Source organism: Lathamus discolor, chromosome 15 (assembly GCF_037157495.1).
Source record: "Lathamus discolor isolate bLatDis1 chromosome 15, bLatDis1.hap1, whole genome shotgun sequence".
Lineage (NCBI taxonomy): Eukaryota > Metazoa > Chordata > Aves > Psittaciformes > Psittacidae > Lathamus > Lathamus discolor.
In genome coordinates this window covers 5,130,453-5,148,823 of record NC_088898.1, presented here as the reverse complement: position 1 = coordinate 5,148,823, position 18,371 = coordinate 5,130,453, and the positions used below count along the sequence as shown (strand labels likewise).

General features: G+C 46.8%; 1 protein-coding gene across 2 annotated transcripts in view; it reads left to right on the top strand.

The window, feature by feature from the left end:
* ABL1 (ABL proto-oncogene 1, non-receptor tyrosine kinase) overlaps positions 1–18,371 on the top strand; it is a 77,733-nt gene that overhangs the window by 34,757 nt on the left and 24,605 nt on the right. Inside the window, exon 1 of one of the 2 annotated variants that reach the window (XM_065696061.1) lies at positions 10,530–11,152. The exons of the other annotated variant lie outside the window; for it this stretch is intronic. Coding sequence (XP_065552133.1) covers positions 11,068–11,152 — 85 coding nt within the window. The 5' untranslated portion in view covers positions 10,530–11,067. Of the gene's footprint in view, positions 1–10,529; positions 11,153–18,371 lie in introns of those variants that run through there. 2 annotated transcript variants of the gene reach the window in all.

Sequence of the window (18,371 nt, the reverse complement as noted above, 5' to 3'; positions counted from 1 at the left end):
CGCTTCACGTTCATATGGCACCTTCTAGCAGTGGAGCTCAAGGCTGCAACCTGATTTGTAGCTGGCTTGTCCAGAAGCCAGGTGCCATGAGAGGCTTTCACGTCTGGAAAACCACAGAGGCACAAGTCAGGTAACTGGTTTGTCTGCAGTTACAGGAGAAATCTAAAGCAGAGTTGGATATAAATGTGGCTTGTCTATTCCTAGAGCATATTTTTAAGCTGAAAGGTTAATTTCCCCTTACTTTTTTCATTCCTAAAATCATTTCATCTTAAAATACAGACCCAGGGCTCGACAGTGTTAAGCAAAAGAGAACCAAGCTATTATCAGCTCTTCCCAAGACAATAACCTGCTAATTCTCCCAATGACACTGTGACATCCTTCATATAACACTTCAGGTACAATTGAAAAATGAGAAACCACATAGTCTGTGGGGTTCCTCCTCTTTGCTTGTTCTTGATCTTACAAATGGTATGTTACACTCCTTAAAATCCTTTTGTGTCACCTCTTCAGCATCGTCTATTACCCAATGCAAGTGGTGCACTGGCTTCATTCCCCCTTGCCTCTGGAGCAAGTCCTGTTCCTTACCCCCAGACCTTCCTCTGCTTTGAGATTAGTTTTAAAATAGGTTCTCCTGGCACTCGAGCTGCAGCGTGTGTTGAAGGAGGGCTTAGGGGAACACAGCAGCTCTTTCACCCTCCGAAAATCCTCTGGCCACATTCCAGGAGTAAGACTTACAAAGTCTGAGCTGAACCAAGAGAGGGGAGGAAACCGGGACGTGTGGCCTAACAAAAACCAGTTGGCTTTTGCTCTGGGTTTTCCCACTTCTTGGTTCAAGCTGGAGCTTTCCTTCTCCTTTAGTGGTACATGTTCTAGGCTGCTTTTGTTAGTTCACTTCGTAGGCTTGATATAACTTGATGTAACGTACCAAACTTGGCGGAGCAGGTAGAAGAGCTTGCACAGGAGGTTTGAATACACTTTGGGCTAGTGAAGTTAAGGCTTCCTGCACTACATTTCAGGTAACCCCAAATTTTTGTGTCAGATACCATCTAGTAAAGTCAAATGAAGGTGTTCCACCAGGGTAATACATGGTAGTTTCCATTCCTCTTCCAACATGTTGGGAGAGACATACAGTGTCAGGAAGTGTTGGATATTTACTGGCTGTGTTGCGTGACTTCTGCTTCATGGAGAAAGCAAGAACAAGGTAAGAGCTTGTACTGGAGGCTCACAATGTGAAGAAATAACATGGAGTGTACCTGACTGACGTGTCACTGACATGAGACCTCAGTATGGCCTGGAGGTCAACCAGAAACAGGAAAAGCTGTGAATTTAATAACAGAGTGGTGCTTTATCTTCTGCCTGGAATTTCATGGAACACCCCCAGAGTCAGGAGAAGCTCACAGAGGAGCTACAGAGGAACTTCCTACTCCAGAAAGGGTTTCTGTATTTTCAGAGAGCATTGTCCCAACTGCAGCACTGTTCCATGTCTGGGTACCTGTCAGCTCTGCAGGAATTTGAGGCATTGCCTTTCCTATATCCAGGCTGGAGCATGACCAGTTACTCGAGGCTGGCTAAAGTGCTTCCATGTCTGATGGAAGCAGGTCTTGCAGCGCTGAATGTCTCCATGGTCTGTTTGATGCTCTCTGAATGATGAATGAAATGCATCTGTATCTCATCCACTCCTACATTCACATCTATTTCTTTTGGATTTGTTTGGAGGTGTGGGAATGGTCGGTAGGATTAAGCTGTGCATACAACTCACTACAGTGATTTTCTCAGTATTTTGAATTAAGAAACAGCTCTCCTGGCCCCTTTTGATGCCAGCACTGTATCTGTATGAACATGTCATGAGGAAAGTCATCACATTCTTGAACTGGGTCACCACATGGTTGTGTGAGCACTGGTGCCAACAAGAGGGAGAAGATGGGAAAGGTTGGACCGAGGCACTGTGGATTTAGGTGGGGTTAACTGTATGAGGACCTTCACTCCATGTGATCTCCTTGTTTGCCTGTAGCACTCTGTTTCCTACCACCGTGCTTCATTGTGCATATTTTCAGAGCTGTGGCAGGTATTTTACTTGTTTATTTGCTTGTTCAATGATTTGTGCATGTCCTCAAAATCCAGTTCTCCCCCTCTGAACAGTGAAGTGTTCAGTGAGGAACAGCCGAGCCTGCAATGAAAGCTGTGGCAGCTCCAGGGCTGTGTGGAGCAGGGCTGGATAGCTTATAGGGTGCTGACTGTTGCTATTCAGTTATAGTTCTACACTTCTCTTTATTTTCTGTCTGGTATGTGGGCAGACAGAATCTACAGCCTTCATTCACGCCAACAGCTGTAAACCTCAGACCACATGTAATGTATCTGCTCTGTGAATGGCTCTGATTAATGATGGGCAGGTAGAGTGGAGAGGGAATGAATAGAAAGGAACTTTGGATCTCTCAAAACACATGGAGAGGCAGAGTTTGGGGTTACTGGAGACCAGGAGCATTGATTTCTTTTTTTACACCTTCATTCTTTATCTTGCCTCTTTTGCCTGGAAAGACAGAAAACATGGAGGTATTCCACAGCCTCATGCCATTTTCTAGATCTAATTGCAGATATGACAAGCATAATACTCTAAGCATACCAAATAAACTTATCCTGAAAGGGTTTGACTTAAGAGCTTTGCCCCTGATGAATTCAACTTCAGACTTTTGCGTTGTTCTAATGGTGCAACCTGGAGGGAATATAACTTTTGGCTTTCCCCCAAAAGTTCAAATTAAAATGCTCCTTTTCAATGTGTTTTTCTGTTTAGGACTTGAAATACTGCTTTTAAATCCTTGTGAAATTTTAGCGCTGGGTCTAGTGCTTAGACTGCATTTGCCCGTGCTCGGCAGTGCATGAATAGAATGGGTACCACTCTCTGCATCCTTGCTCCAGTTGGACCAATGCATCTTTGTATTTGCCTTTCTTCACAGTGAAGTTGCTTATTTCTGTCTGAGGTTTCTGCCTGTTGGCCTCATTCTTCACAAGGAGAAATTACTAGTCCTGCCTTTACGTCATAGTCCCAGCAGGACTCTTAAAACTTCCTATATTGTGTCTTGACAACAAAATAAAATGCTGGCCTGTTTGGAGGGAGCCGTTGCTGCGGGCAGTTGCATTTAACTGGATTTACTCCTTTCTGGGAGCATATATTGAATTTATTACAATGGGAATAAGAAGCCATTAGTGCTATGGAGCACCAGGCTCTTCAGCTGCATGTCTGACAGAGGCTGAGAGCAGATACGGAGGGTGGATAAATAGTGATTCCAATCAAGTGGTTGTAGATGGTTTTATATAGCATCCTTTAGACTTCTGTAGATGCTTTTTTAGTTATGTAGTTACAAAGGGCTTCTGCTTTCTCCAAGCAAGATGTACTCCCTTGTGGATGAATTTGGAAGTCTTGAGTTTCTGACTGGAGGGTTTTGTTGTTCATTTGGGTACGTTATTTAAAAAAAAAAAAGAAAATACGCTCATTGCAGTGTCAGGAAAGGTTTATGCTGTAATCCTGTACAGGTTTCTGTCCATCAATACTGATGTATTGCAAAAGCATAACTCTTCTTAGGGTTAGATCCTTAGAGAAAAATGATCTCTGCAATTGAATTCATCCTGGTCTCTTGGTGCTGTGTGTGTTGCTCAATGTTATGCAGTTCAGAAAATGATTGTAATCTTTGCCGAACTCAATGCTGAAAGAGCCTAGGTGAGCAGGGACTAGATGAGAGGTGTCTGGCTGGGTAGGGAGCCCTCCCTCACCCCAAAATAGCTGTGAAAGTGCCTATACTGCTGTGAGACCTCCTTTGTGTGGTCTCCAAGGCAAAGCAGCTGAACTGCTGCTGGGTTTGATGGATTATTTGTTTATTGACGGGTTATTCCTTATGTCTGCTATGCAGGAGGGGTTTTATCCTTTGCTTTTCAAATACTTTAGTGACTCCTATACCTATGGTAGCACAAGTGTGCTGGCCACGTTCACAGGGCTGTGCCCCGCGTTAAACTCTCCGCTTAGGAGAGAAAACACAGCCCAACTGCATAGCTTGGGTGGAGAGGGCAAGACAGGAGTTCCAACGATTCCAATCATATTAATTCAATAGCTGATGCACAAAAAGGGTTTTCACATTGGCCAGGGGTAAGGCGCTCAGTGTGCACTGATGTTCCCCCAGTATGGATGATGAGATGCGGGTAACAACCAGGCTGCAGGCACCTCATGCCGTGATGCTCGGCAGACCTCGCCTCCTCCATGCGCCTCCCAATCCCTGCTGGGTCTAGTGCAGCAGTGGCTCAGTAATACTTGTTTTCTTTTCTCCGTCTCCCCTTCCACCCCCTCCTCATGTGTAATCTGAGCTCTTAGGCCTGCTCTTCTGCTTTGGCAGATTTTGCAGCTCTTGAATGGAAGAAATTAACCACTTCCTTGCTGTCAGGACTAAAGCATGTTTTACTGGTCCTCCTAGGCTCTTCCTGCCCAGTGCGGTCAGAATTACACAGGACAGCCCCTGAACTCACCAGCTTGGAGCTCCCCCTTTTAACCTCTTGTTTTAACTTCACTTTTTCATCTGCATTTCCTTGCCTTTTCGTTTGAAAGAAATAAGGAAACGCTCCCACTCCACATCTGAGTCAGTGTTTGGCAAAGCAACGTCTCTAAAATTTATTTTCTGATACTTTCCAAGTATATATCTTTACTGGCTGTGTCCTGGCTCTCTGTAACCCGTCTCCTCTGATCTGGCAGGCAATACTGAACTTCAGTAGGATCCCTAAACTGATGTGACTCTACCTATTGCACAGAAACTCTCAGTCTCCGCTCCCTTTAAGAGCCTTAACAAACTGTCCAGGCAATGGAAGTGGGGTGGTTATAGTGAGCAGAAGTTCGTGTGGTGGTTGTGGGTTTTAGGTACTCTGCCATTTTTATCTTTTCAGATCTGAATAGTGCAAGATGCTTCTTTTTTTTCCTTGCCTGCAGATGTTTCACAAAGCATTTAATGGAAGAGGCCCAAAACTTTCCCAGTGATTTGTGAAGAGCCCCTTTGGACTTGAATTTAACCTCATAGGCTTCAAATGCAAACACCGCAGGCAATTCCCTGTGGAGCTCACATGCCAGCTTGCTTCTTTACATAAGTATGGTGAGGACTGAGCACGATTGCAGGGATTCAGTTTGTATCCTCTGCCTTCTGCCCTGCTGCTTGAAAGGAGGTTCATGTAGTTGAACATCCCATCTCTGAACTCCCACCGCTTCCAGCCGCCTCCTTCACTCAGGAAAAGTGCAAATAACAAACATCTGTTAAATCAAGGATTAAAACCAACAAATGCACATGTTTTGTTGCAAAATCCCCTGTTTTCTGGTGACGTTTGCAGTGGACTTTCTGTAACCTGGGTTTGTTGTTTCTTTCTTTTCTCTTTTGAAGTTTCTTCCTGTGCGAGCGGGACTTGTGAAGTGCGAGAAGTGTTAATATTTCATTGTATGTGCAGATACTTCTCTGTGCTCTTGCAGGGCCTTTCATGCTGTGCTGGATGGTTTCTGAAGGAAGGAAAACACGCTCTGCCCTCAGGTGTTAACTAGCCTTTGTTCAAATTCATGTGTGGGTTGGGCTTTAATTTACAATATTGTCCGTTGTAGAATGGTCAAAATAATAGAAAGAGGCTTTTGTTTTTAATGTGCTCTTTGAACTAACCTGGCTGAGTTTTGAGAAGAGCTTTAATGGCAGAGTAGAATAATGGTCTCTATAGAAATGCTTTGCACGTGAGCTGGAAAAGGAAAGGAGGGATGTCTACGTAAAAAAGCTGGAAGAAAACAGACAGTAGCATCACTGGTGGAGTGGTTTTGAGGTAGGGCAGCACTAGAGAAACTCAGGGTGGCATTACACAGATCACTGAGGGCACAAAGGTTCGTCTGAGCAAGGCAGAGCCAGAAAACCACTTGAGCCCTCTTTGTCTGGCATTACTAATCCCAGGGGCATTGCTCATTCCCGCTGATCACCAAATAAGTGGAAGTCGGAGATCCTTCAGTGTCTTGGGCGCTTGGCCTTTCTCCTGAAGTGCATGAGCCAGCTTGGAAAGTTTGACTGGGCTGATGTAGTCATTCCCTGTGCAGACACCAGCAAGGGCTTTTCTCACCCTGTACCTGTTACGTGGCAGGTATTACAGATACATCACAAACGTAACTCCCTTTCTGCATAGTGCTGTCGTTGCCAAGTCAATGGAGAACGTTGGAGTATCCTGAAGACTTGTCTTCACTTGTGGTTTGGAGGAGTTACAAGGTGTCAATGAACAATTAGGGAGACTAAGAGGTGATTGACTCAAGAGATGGTTGTTTAAATCGGAGGTGGCTTCTAATGGCTGGGTGTGGGATGTGCACTCAGGAGGAGCCCTGCCAGCCTTGGACTCGCGTAGTGCCGTGCTTTCTTTGGCATACCATAGTAGAGCTCTCATGACTTAACGTGCATGACCCACTGAAGCTGTGCTCATTGCAAACAGTTTTAAAAGGCTCCACCAGACTGTGTGTTGTGCTGCATGTGCCAAGAAGGTAGAGCTCAGCAGGCAGGATTTCGAAGCTGCTAGTCCTCTCAACCAAGTGCTCACTGGTATCTTCACAAACGTTTGGCACATTGTATATAAGGGGTGATAGAGGTGTTTAACGGTGGAGGATGTGAAAACACAAAGGAAAACTGGAATGTGTCAGACAAAGCTAGATCTGTCTGCAGAGACACTGGCACAGGGTGCCCAGAGAAGCTGTGGCTGCCCCATCCCTGGCAGTGCTCAAGGCCAGGTTGGACACGGGCTTGGAGCAAGCTGCTCCAGTGGAAGGGGTCCCTGCCCGTGGCAGGGGTTGGAGCTGGATGAGCTTTAAGGTCCCTTCCAACACAAACCAGTCTGGGATTCTATGGTTTGTTGTTACATCAAAGCCCAGCTGTGTCTGTACCAGGTCCTGTGGTCACCTGTGGATTTCAACATAGGCTTCTTTGATCATTTTCATATACACATATATTTGTAAGCAGGTAATGGTGTTTGAATGCGTTATTCCACTGTGTGAAAGATGCCATCAGAAGAGAGCTGTGTGGTATGGCAGTGCTTTGTGGCATGGACCTGTTCTTAAACCTCAAGACAGTGACCTGTGAATGCCCAAAATCATGAGGAACCTTATCCCTCACTAAGAAAAATGCATCTTAGGAGTGAAGTGATTCTACATTTCATTGCTTCAGATAACAAAGTGCTTTATAACTGGCACAGAGTTAGTCTTTAACACGTGTGGCGATGTTCCCAGCTGCATTTAGAGAACAGCAAGATAAAGCACAGGTAACGCATAACTGTAAGCAAGAATCTGCTTTCTTCCTGGTGCCCTCCTGTACTCCTTTGCTTTAACCACTGGTTTGTGCTGCTTCTGTTTCACGTGACTTTTTCCATCCTGCACCAGCTGAACATGCCTATCAAAGAGCCCCCAGTGTTTGGGGCTGCAAACTCTGCTCTCTTTCTGGGTTTCAAAAAAGGATTCTGAAATAAAATGAAGCTCTGCTTTTCAGTGGGTGATGAGCACTCAAGCTGTTTTTAATGGTATCGCAGCACAATTCACTCCAGCTGCAAACGGCATGGGATCGTGCCAAAACTCACTTTCTGTTCATGGAGTCCAGTCCTTTCACTGCTGCTGGTGTGTGTGTGTGATTGTTCCCTTTTGGAAGAATCCTTCCTCAAGCTTTGGGTAGCTTTAAGAAAGTAAGGAATAAATAGTTTTCTTCTAGAAGCAGCTCAAACATGAAGGCAATTGGCTAAATAGGTTTATGCCCTTGTATGAGCATGGCCAATAAAGGCTAATGGATACTGGATTGCATTAACAAGAGCAGAGCCAGCAGGTCGAAGGAAGTGATTATTTCCCTCTTTTTGGCGCTTGTGAAGCCACATCTGGAGCGTGGAGCCCAGCTCCCTCCTTCCCCGGCAGCAGAGGCTGATGCTGGAGCAGGGGGTGAGGGGACTGAAGGGGTCCCTGGGCTCTCATAACCACCCAGCTGGGGCCTGGAGAGGCTCTTAGGGTTTCACGCTGCCCAGGGCACTCGGTTAAAGTTTAGGTGCAGAAAGCCCAAAACAACCTGGAATATGGGAGGTTCAATTGGAGACCGTCTGCTCCCAACCAAAATAGTTTCGGCATTCAGCAGCAGAGCCTCAGTTAAAGGCTGCATCAGTCCTTTGGACTCTGTAGCCCAAAGTCTACATGCTTTTCATAACTGATTTTATTCTGAGATGTCTATATGACAGGCAAGCATGAAAGGGATTAATAGATGTCAGTCATAAGAGTAGCAGTGTTCCCGTGACACTGGCAGTATGGCTTTTATTCTTCACCACCAGTTAATTTCATGGCACTCAGGAAAGGCAGAGGGTGTTTGCTCAAAGTATTTACAGCCTGGTTTGCCGTGATACAAAGGAGGAGACGTTGAAGGATGATGTTTGTAGCAGAGGGACCACACAAGCTTGTCTGCATGGAAACATAAAGGGAATTAATTGATAGCTCTTTGTGTGTAACTCCCCAAGTGGATGCGTTTCTCCTACAGTGAGGTTCTTCTGCAGGCGGGTTAATTTCATTTCAGATGAGGCATTCTTCTTCGGGAATAAGCACCCCAGGAGTTCATCAGGAATGTAATCCGCATTAATTCTAGTGGTGCTCATTGTATTAGCCTTAATTGTAGTGGCTGGGTGGTGTTCAAGGGAGGCAGCCTTTGTACTGCGGGGGGAATGCTATGGGGACTCTGCATTCCTGCAGCTGCAGCAGAAGGAGAAGCAGGATAAGGATGCTCCTCATATGGAAAAGAAGTTGTGTGCAAGAGGCCTGGTTTGCTCTTACAACGTTTCTTCATCCCTAGCTCCCTAAACTCCAACACTGGGCCTAAACACGTGATGGCTCAGTTCCTCCTGTGATTTCTGTAACCTTTCTCCTCCAAGTCTGCTTTGAACTTCTCTCCCTTTTATTTTCCCCTCTCCCCAGTGCAGTTCTGCACAAGTTCTCTGCCGCATTCCCAAATGAAGGCGGGCAGGCAGGGAACAAGTGAGGTGCTGGTGTCTTTTGAAACTCTCATGCTCCCATAAAATAGAAGTCCTCCTCCAGAAGCGAAGGGAGGACATGGGGAGAACCGCATCGTTGTCTTTCTGATGCACATGGAGACTGCCAGAGGTGGGGGATTGGGTCTGTGGCCTCTTCACTGGGCTCTCTAAATTGAGGAGAGGTTTAAGTTCTCTCGCTGCTCCCTGGTTTGTTAAATGGCGATATCCACGTCCATCTCCTCTTTGGAAAAGCATGACAGCACTTTGTACATCGAGCTGTCCTTGCTGTGATTATTTCTTCGCTAGAATTGATGTGACTTGTAGTTTAAAAAAGGCAAATGCTATTATTGCAGTTCAGTATGGGTTGAGAGACTAAGGATTTCCTTCCAAGCCATCTTTCATGTGTATACCCCATGGGTCAGAAGAACTGAGGCAAAGTATTGCTGTAAAGCGGTGTTTAAGGAGTCTGAGCAGTGTTTGCTGTTTCAGAAGCATGGTCCTCAGATGCTGGAAGCACACGGAGTTTCCCCTAAAGTATTAAGTGTCTGAAGACGTTGAGGGCAGAAGAGCGTTGGCTGGCCAGTAACCTTTCCCAAATACACTGCTAGCTGTGGAGGGAAGTTTCCTAGGACAGAGATGAAGATTTGCTGCTTTGTTGATCCTGTGTGTGACACACCAAGTGCTCCGGTTCCAACCCACTGCCATGGCCAGGGACACCTTCCACTAGAGCAGGTTGGTCCAAGCCCTGTTCAGCCTGGCCTTGAACACTGCCAGGGATCTCCTTTATATATAAATATATATCCTTTATATATATATATATATATATATATATATATATATATATATATATATATATTCACACACTCACACAGAGAATGTAAATATCTAACAAAAATGCTGGCTGTCTTAAAAAGGTGACACACAATGATACTAGAAAGTAATCTATACAAATGTAAAACTGGGGGGTAGTAATTAACATGTAGCCCTGAGAAACCTGCAAGGGAAAGGCACAGTTTGCAGGAGAAACGAATAGTTGGTAGTGGAAGAGTGCAAGAGGAGTCATATCCTGTGAGTGTCATTGCATCAGCTGAGATTTCAATCTGTTTGCCTGTAATCGTCACAGAGCTTCTCCGACAGCATCCTTTGGAAAGGACCTCCAGCTCTCCTGCAGTTTTTGTGCTGGGTTACAGATGGGTACAGCTCTGTTTGCTTTTCCCTGTTGCACGGCACAGTATTTGAACAATTCCCTTAATACACTGTGAAATGACACGCTTTGAACTATTGGCTATTGCCTACAATTCACTTGGTTTAACGCACCACAAACACCAGAGCAGCAGTGCTGTTACCCCTCAATCCTGCCTTTCCCCCTAACCTAGGCTGGGGGAACTTGTTGCTTGTTGGGAGAGGAGGCAGCAGGGTGCAGGCAGGAGGAGGGTTAAGGAGCGAGGGCGTTGCTCGCCTGCCTGATGTCATGGAGCAGGCAGGGCTGAAGGGGGCCCTTTGTTGGCAGCAGAGCCCCAGAGCCCTGCCTGCACCCAGCGCCCCGCATGCGGGCAGCTCCCGCCAGCTGCGGGCAGCAGCCTCTCTGCCCGGCTCGGTTGGCTTGGCTTGTTGCCTTCTCTTCCATTTCCCTTTCTTTTTACCTCTCCTTTCTTTCCCCCCCCCTCTTTCTCCCGCCAAAAGAGTTGGGAAGGAGGGAACATGGCTGGAGTTAACTCCCCGGGAGAGGAGATGCGGGGCCCCAGGATTTTCCGCCTCCCGGGCTCGCCCTTGTAATGGGTTTCAGAGCGCTGGATTTCTTAGACTTTCCCTGGATGTTTTGTTTTAGGCTTTTCCCGGACACTCTGCTTTAAACTTTTCCTGGATGCTTTGATTTAAACTTTTCCTGGACATTTTCTTTTAAACTTTTCCTGGAATTTTTGGACTCGTCCCAGATTTTTTTCTTAAGACTTTTTAAAGACTTTTACCGGATAATTCCACAGCGCGAGAAGAAGCTGAAAGGGGGGGAAGGGAAACCAGACAGCCGAAGCCAAACTCTAACAAATGAAAATGTTGGAGATTTGCTTGAAATTGGTGGGTTGCAAATCAAAGAAGGGGCTTTCCTCCTCCTCCAGCTGCTACCTGGAAGGTGAGTACCCAAAGGGACCAAGGGACCATCAGCTGGGGGGGCTTCTGTGCTCCCAGAGGGCACGGCCCTGATGCTGCCACCATCCCAGACATGAGTTTCATCCCTTGCTCGCGGGTTGGGGCCAGGCGTGGGGAGATGTTTGGTGCTGGCTGGGCTTTGGCATGCAGGGGACCCAGGGGTGTTCGTGGCATCCAGACCCCAGGTGACTTTCATTAGCCGCAGTATACAAAGGGAGCACGGCTCTACCATTTATGGTTGTAAAATGTCAAGTGATCTTCTCGCCGAGCCCATAAACAAAGCCCTATCTTCAGGCCTCGGCTTCATATTTGCTTCACCAGGGAAGATTCTCCCTTGTTTTGGACAAGGGAGATGGTAAAACTGAACCCCAGGCGCAGGAAGAAAGTTTAGATGACCCCATCAGTAAAATATTTTCAGCGTGCGCTCATCCATGAGCTGTTAGTTCACTTTGGTTGTTCTCGTCAAACTTTGCTCTCCGCTCATTTAACTGAATTCTTCGTGTTTGCTTTTAAAAGGTGATTTTTGACTTAAACCCATGGTCATTTGTAGATGCTAAACACATGGACCCGTCTAGTTCAGATTGGAAGCCCGGGTGACAGAGGTACTGTGCTGTGCTGGAGGACTTGGGGCTGAGGTCTTGCTTGGCCTGACTTCAGGCAAGTTCTTCACCCCAGCCCCTTTGCTGTGCTAGCGGGGCTGTGTCCATCCCAGGGCTTCTCCAACTTCTTTTGTGTTGCTGGATGTTGCTGCAGTAAAAATAATCCTCCTGCCAGGAGGACCGTGCTAACTCATCAAATCAGAAGCACGCAAGGCAGCAGCTGATTTCCTGGGGCCTATCGCAAGGCGCTGTTGCTCAACTCGCAAATATTCAGTGGAGAAATGGTCCTCGGAAATTCATGGGTTAGGAATCCAAAAGCTACAGATGGCTTCTTGTGGCAAACCCACTTGAAGGCGCTTTGGAACGAGGGGCTGTATTTATCAGATGCATTTAGTGGCTCTGAAGAATTTTCTACTCTCTAAAATCAAAGAAGTTTCCAAAGAACTTTCTTTTACTTATTTAAAGTTTCAGAAACCCAATAGTGGGCAGATGCACGTGAATAACTTTGATCTTTCCTATGGGACTGAACTCTTCTGTGAACTTTTTAGGTCTCTAAAACCTCTGACTGTGTCCCCTGCCTCTGGCATTGCTCAGGCTGTGTGTTGAGGAGCTCTGAGCCGTGCTGGGCCTCCTTTCTGTGCCCTTGGATCTTTCAACACAGCCCTGAGAGAAGAGGCAGAGCATCTGGGGCCTCCCTTCCCTGCAGAAATGAATGCGGAGGGATGATGTTACAAGGGTGTTACCCGGGCTGTTTTTGCAACTTTTCTCTTTTGTTTGTGTTACAACCACTCCCCCTCTCCCCACTTTGCAATGCAGTTGCATAATAGGATTAGAGCAGGGGTTGACTTGCACCATATAGGTGGTATCCAGTTAAAACCAGGGTCATTGACACAAGAAGTACTGGAGTTATTTCCACTTTCTGCTTCCTGAGGACGTGGTTGCACATTTGCATTTTATGGTGGGATGGGAAATGAGCGCTGAAACAACTTTTAAGTGATCTATCAAAGTAGCTCAGTCTCGTTTCTCAGCTCAGCATGGGGCAAAAGTGAAGGCAGCATCCACGAGGTGTATTAAAGGTGAACAAAGGTGGCAACTATGACTTTAGTGTTGTGTTGGTTAGGGAATAGGCAGCCCAGGACACACCGGAATCGACTGTGGATCTTGGGGGGGTGAGAAGCGAGAGTCTATGCTTATATGGGGGAGAAACCCCAAGGTTAACACAGGTAGGATTTGCTGTTACTTCTTTCTGAAGCTGAAGGTCTCAGCTTTCTTATTAAAGTTATTGTGAAGCTGAAAGCTCTGTTGAGGGCTCTTCAAAAGAGTGGTGGTGCCTTGCCCCAAACCCCTGTACTACAAGGGCACAAGTGAAAACCACTTGTTTGCACTACCCTTAAGAAGATGAGCTTTTACATATGGGTTTGTTAATTTGGATAGAAGCCACTTCAGTCTGGCAGAAAGTGAGAAGGGGGCAGGTTTGTGTCAAGGGGTAGAAACTGGGGACCATTGCTCCTGGATCCCTGTGAGCAGCATGTGATGGCTGGTCCATTCCTGTGCACGTCTCACAGCCTCACTGAAGCTTCTGAGAGGATTAAGGAGATGATGGTGCTATCACTGGAGGATTTAACTCTGTTCTTGTTATCTTCGTTGTATGGGAAGCTGTTCAGGACATGAGGGGAAAGCTGAAAGTGTCTGTACTGTAGTAGGCTGTAAAACTTTAGACATGACTGCTTAAAGGTCCATTAGTTGTGTGGAAAACCAGTTGCAGCCAGGAGGATAGATTAAATTTTACCTAATTCAGTTTCTTCTCTTGGTTTTCATGACTGAACACAAACACGACAGCGTTTGTTTCATGGGGAGCGTGGGCTATAACAAAATCAAATCTGTTTATTGTATCTTTAAATAAGACACTTCTTGAAAATACTGGGTTGAGATAGGGTTTGATATAAGGCTGATTTAGTGCCAGGTGTGTGTAGGTGTGCGTGTCTTTAACCAAGTAATCAGGAATGTTTTGTTTTCATGGTGGTCCCCTTCTGAAAGGCTTTTATGCTCTGTTAGTTTGCAGGAGCAGGGGTTATAGAGTGCTCTGTGGTGGTGCAGAGGGATGGCAGGTCCTGCATCCCTCTGCTGTGCTCTTTTCTGTGCACAGCCAGGTTTGCCTGCCAAAAAAGTTGAGACCTTTTCTTAACTTGATCAAAAATAAGTTTAAGCTGGTTCTAACGATTGCTGAGATTTCATAGTGATGTTTGAGCTGGCCATTTTTGCCCTCGTTTCTATTCCCACTAGTAAATACTATTTTAAAATGTGAGAGATCTGAATTCCTGTCATCTGCTTTCTCCTTTCTGCCTTTGCCAAACTGAATAATTCCTCACCCACTTCACACCAAGAAAGGGTAAAGAGTAGAAGGGAAGAGGCACAGCAAGTACTGCTGCCAATCTGATCTGGAAAGCAGAACGTGTCCATGTCCCAAATAGGGGCTGCAATAGTCTTGCTGCCTTTTTGGGCTTGTTCTACCACCGAAAGGCAGAAGCCTTGTTTAAAACCTGTCGGTGTTCTCTGTAAAGTTTAAAACCCATTTTGGGGACACCAGTAAAAGTCCCTTGTTGTCTGTCTGCAGTGGTTCTGCCCTGCCAGCTGTCAGATTGTGTCTTTTCTCTTTTCTTCTTTTTTCCCTAATGTGTCTTGTTACAGCTCCAGCAGATGAGCCTGGGGAGGAGCAGCAGCCTGTAGCCATTGCCCCATTCCTAGAGAGTTTCTCTTTATGCACTGGGGCATGTATTGAGCCAGACCCAATCTGCAATGCCAGCGACTCGCCCTGCCCTGGTTCGCTGGGATCAGCAGACAGGTCCTTGGTTCATCAGTTAGGAAGAGTGAGTGCTTTAAGGCAGCATTGCTGCCTCCCAGGGAAGAGCCTTCTGTTGTTTCCTGTCTTCCTTGGCTATTTTCTGCTTCTCACCTTTTGGCCTCTCATCGACCATCACTCAGTAGAGTCCTTGCTTTTAAATGTGTTTCTGGCTTTGTAATGGTTTGCTGGTTATGTGCTTGTTCCAGTGGTTCTCGCCTATCCCATCGTTATTAAAAAATCTAGCTGATGGTGCTTGCTACCGTTTCCCATGGGATGTGGTGAGGAAAGGATTATCATTTCATAGCAAAAGCTGTAAATGTTTTCAGGCCTTAAATTGATCATCCACAGACACATTAATCCTTCCCTGAGCAGTCTGGGGATGCTTAGTGAAGCAGGGAAATATGACAGTAAATCTTGATGATTCTTGCTTGGTGCTTTCCCTCCCCAGGGCAGAAACAGACAAACTTCCTTTCTTCTCTCTTCCTACCTAAGGAAACCAAACCAAAACTGTAAAAGGTAAAGCTTTCAGAAATACACGTCATTGAGGTTTGCTTGGATCCTAGTTATTCTTTCCCCTTCCTCTTCCAGAGGTTATATTCTAAGGTCAGGCAGCAGCTTAGTAGCAGATTTGGGAATAAAATCCAAATTTCTGCCATACCCGCTATTCCAGCTCCATATGTCTACAACTGTGATTAGCTGGCTGGAGAAAGATGATGTTTACCATGTCATTGAGGGGTTGTAAATGGAGTAAACTGAGTGGTTGACCTTGAGTGGCACCTGCAAGCTAATGTAAGAGTGAACTTTCAAAAAAAGACATAACCAGAACAACAAAACCAAGCCAAAACCCCACAACCGATGAAAAAACAACTACAAAAGCCCCAAGATGACAGATTCATCACTTGGAGGACTGGGAGAAGCCACATCATCAGGGATTCTTAGTGTTAAGCAAGATAAGAAGGATGTAGATGTGTTGGAGCAAGTCCAGAGGATGCCACAGAGATGCTGCAAGGGCTGGAGCAGCTCTGCTCTGGAGCCAGGCTGAGAGAGCTGGGTTGGGTCAGCCTGGAGAAGAGAAGGCTCCTGAAGGGGAGACCTGAGAGCAGCTCCAGTGCCTAAAGGGGCTGCAGGAAAGCTGGAGAGGGGCTTGGGACAAGGGCCTGTAGGGACAGGCCAAGGGGAATGGCTTTAACCTGCCTGAGGGGAGGCTGAGATGAGCTCTTAGGCAGAAGCTCTTCCCTGTGAGGGTGCTGAGGCGCTGGCACAGGGTGCCCAGGGAAGCTGTGGCTGCCCCATCCCTGGCAGTGCTCAAGGCCAGGTTGGACACAGGGGCTTGGAGCAAGCTGCTCCAGTGGAAGGGGTCCCTGACTGTGGCAGGGGTTGGAGCTGGATGAGGTTTAAGGTCCCTTCCAACCCAAACCATTAGATGATTCTATAATGTCAGCCAAGAGCAGAAGCGACAGCAATCACCTGTGTTGCAGAAGGTTACATGGCCTGTGCTGTGGAGCAGTGACAGGAGAGGCTGAGCATGATCTCACTGAATGGGCGAGTGATGAGTCTGAAATAAAACATGAAACCTGCCTTGGTTTTAAAATCCTTGTTCCATCAGGCATAGGGAATCTGTGAAGGCCACTAAGGAAATACTGGCACAGAGAGGCAGCTTCTCCATCACGTGAGCTTATGAGTCGGGAGCATTTGAATGTCTTAAATCTGCACGATTCTGCCATTTATCATCATTTCTTACAGGGAAAAAGGAGAGCAGGGAGAATGTAGGGAAAGGAGAAGCTTTAGACAGCATGTGCTGTACCTCCGAAGACATTCTGCACTGCCTTGCTCTAGAAACCTCGTGGAAAAAATGCCGGCACAGTTTGTAAGACCACAGGATGTTTGTTCTGTAGGGAGACAGGAGGTCTCTTCTTCCCTTGGGACTGCCCCACGGTCAGCCGTGGAGGAGCTGAATGTCATTCCATGCTTTTGCCTGTTTTCCAACCCTTCCCTTAAATTACTAAGGGACCAGAGCTATTCATACCTGAGAACAACTTCTTACACAGTCACTAGCAGTGATTCATGACTTCGTATAAACAGTAATTAGCAGGAGATGGTTGCGTTATGAAACCTTGTAGTGTGCAAACATACTCTCCTAGTACTCTCATTACTCTCCTAGTAAAAACTTAATTTAGGGGGGAAATGAAGATGTTCTTATGCTTAATACCTTACAATAAAAACTGCTGCTGTCTTATTTTGAAGTCTGCTCCGGTGTAATTAAGAGCTGTCATTTAGTCGGTGTTAGTGTTGAACTGAATCACAGCGCTTCCTTGGGCCTCCTCCTGGGAATCCAGGTGCCATCCGGAGCACAGTGTGATCAAAGTCATGAATTGCAGTCTTGCTGTGATACAGCAGAAGACAAAGTGGATGCGTGGAAGGAATCACAGCGCAGAGATAACAGATTGCATTACGCTTGCTTCCTGCCCCACTGCCGTGGCAGGATACCCTCCTCTGCTATAGCAGCCAGGCTGATTTATGAAGGAGGAATCTGGCCCATTGGAGAGCTCAGCAGTGCTGTAAAACTGTGGTTAAAACCAGCAGTAGGAGGTGAAAAGGCTGTAATTTGTTGAAGAAGACCCTCAATATGGATGAACAGCAAGGTCTAATTCCTGCTCTGAAGGACTGTAATGTCTCAGCAGATTTGTTAGAGAATAGCTCAGAGGAATAAATATTGCTGACAGCCGGCTGTACGTGCCTCCCAGATGGACGTGTCCTGTCTGCTTCTCTCGCTTCGTGGGTTTGTGTCCCGAGCCTGCTGACAGCCTCCTCTTGGGGCCCAGGCCTTTAAAAGTGTGTTTTGTCACGGTCTGTCAAGCTTGTGCTACACTCGGGTCAGCGCAGCTCCGCTCTTTCCTTTACACTGTTCTCCGTGTTGACTCTGGGCCTCATCCTGCCTTTCTGGCTGCCCTTCAAGCTTCCTTCAGTCACCACCTTCCCTACCTCAGTTCTTAACTTGGGGTTCCTGCCTTCTGGAAATACCAGCCCCAACCCAAGAGCTGGGTCTTGCATCTCCCCATCATGCTCTCCTGCACAGCGTGCACCTCCGTTTGGGGTACCAGTGGCAGAGCTGTGCAGTTGGCTTGAAGGATACAGAGGATATGAGGCTATCTGTGTGTAGCATCTTATGTATTCACTGGGGGACTTGTGTGGTTTTCCAGCTTAGCAAATTCTCATCCATTTATTTAACAGCCCTTGTGTGTTGCTCTTGCTGATCCCTGCGTTTGCAGACAGTTATCACTGAGTCAGTGTTGGTAGGAATGTCACCAAGCAGAACCAGCCTTGCACCGCAGCTTGTGGGTGGGTTTGGTGGTTGACACTGTGTTATCTCATACTCTGAATCGCAGCGCATACCTTGGCACTCTGTGTAGTGAGTCAGGCCCAGCATTGCCACGGCCTGGGCAGAAGGGAGGGATTCTTGTGGAGTGCTTGGCTTTCCTCCCGCATCCCCATCCGTGTCCATGCATGAGCCTTCCTTTGCCGGGCTGTGATCGCACTGTAGTTGGAGGGGAGCCTGCCTTGGATTTCCTGCCTTCCTGTCCGATCAGTCCCCTGTGGTGGAGGCATTTTCCTTCCTCACGGAGGGAGGTTATGGTCCATCTCATTGTGCTGGTTTAGGGGGAGAGCATCACAGCGTGGCTCCTTGCTGAGGTGGTGTATCTGCTCCTTGCAGCTCTCTGCTGCTGTCTGTTCCAGGTGTTACTGATGGTGTAACTCCTTGG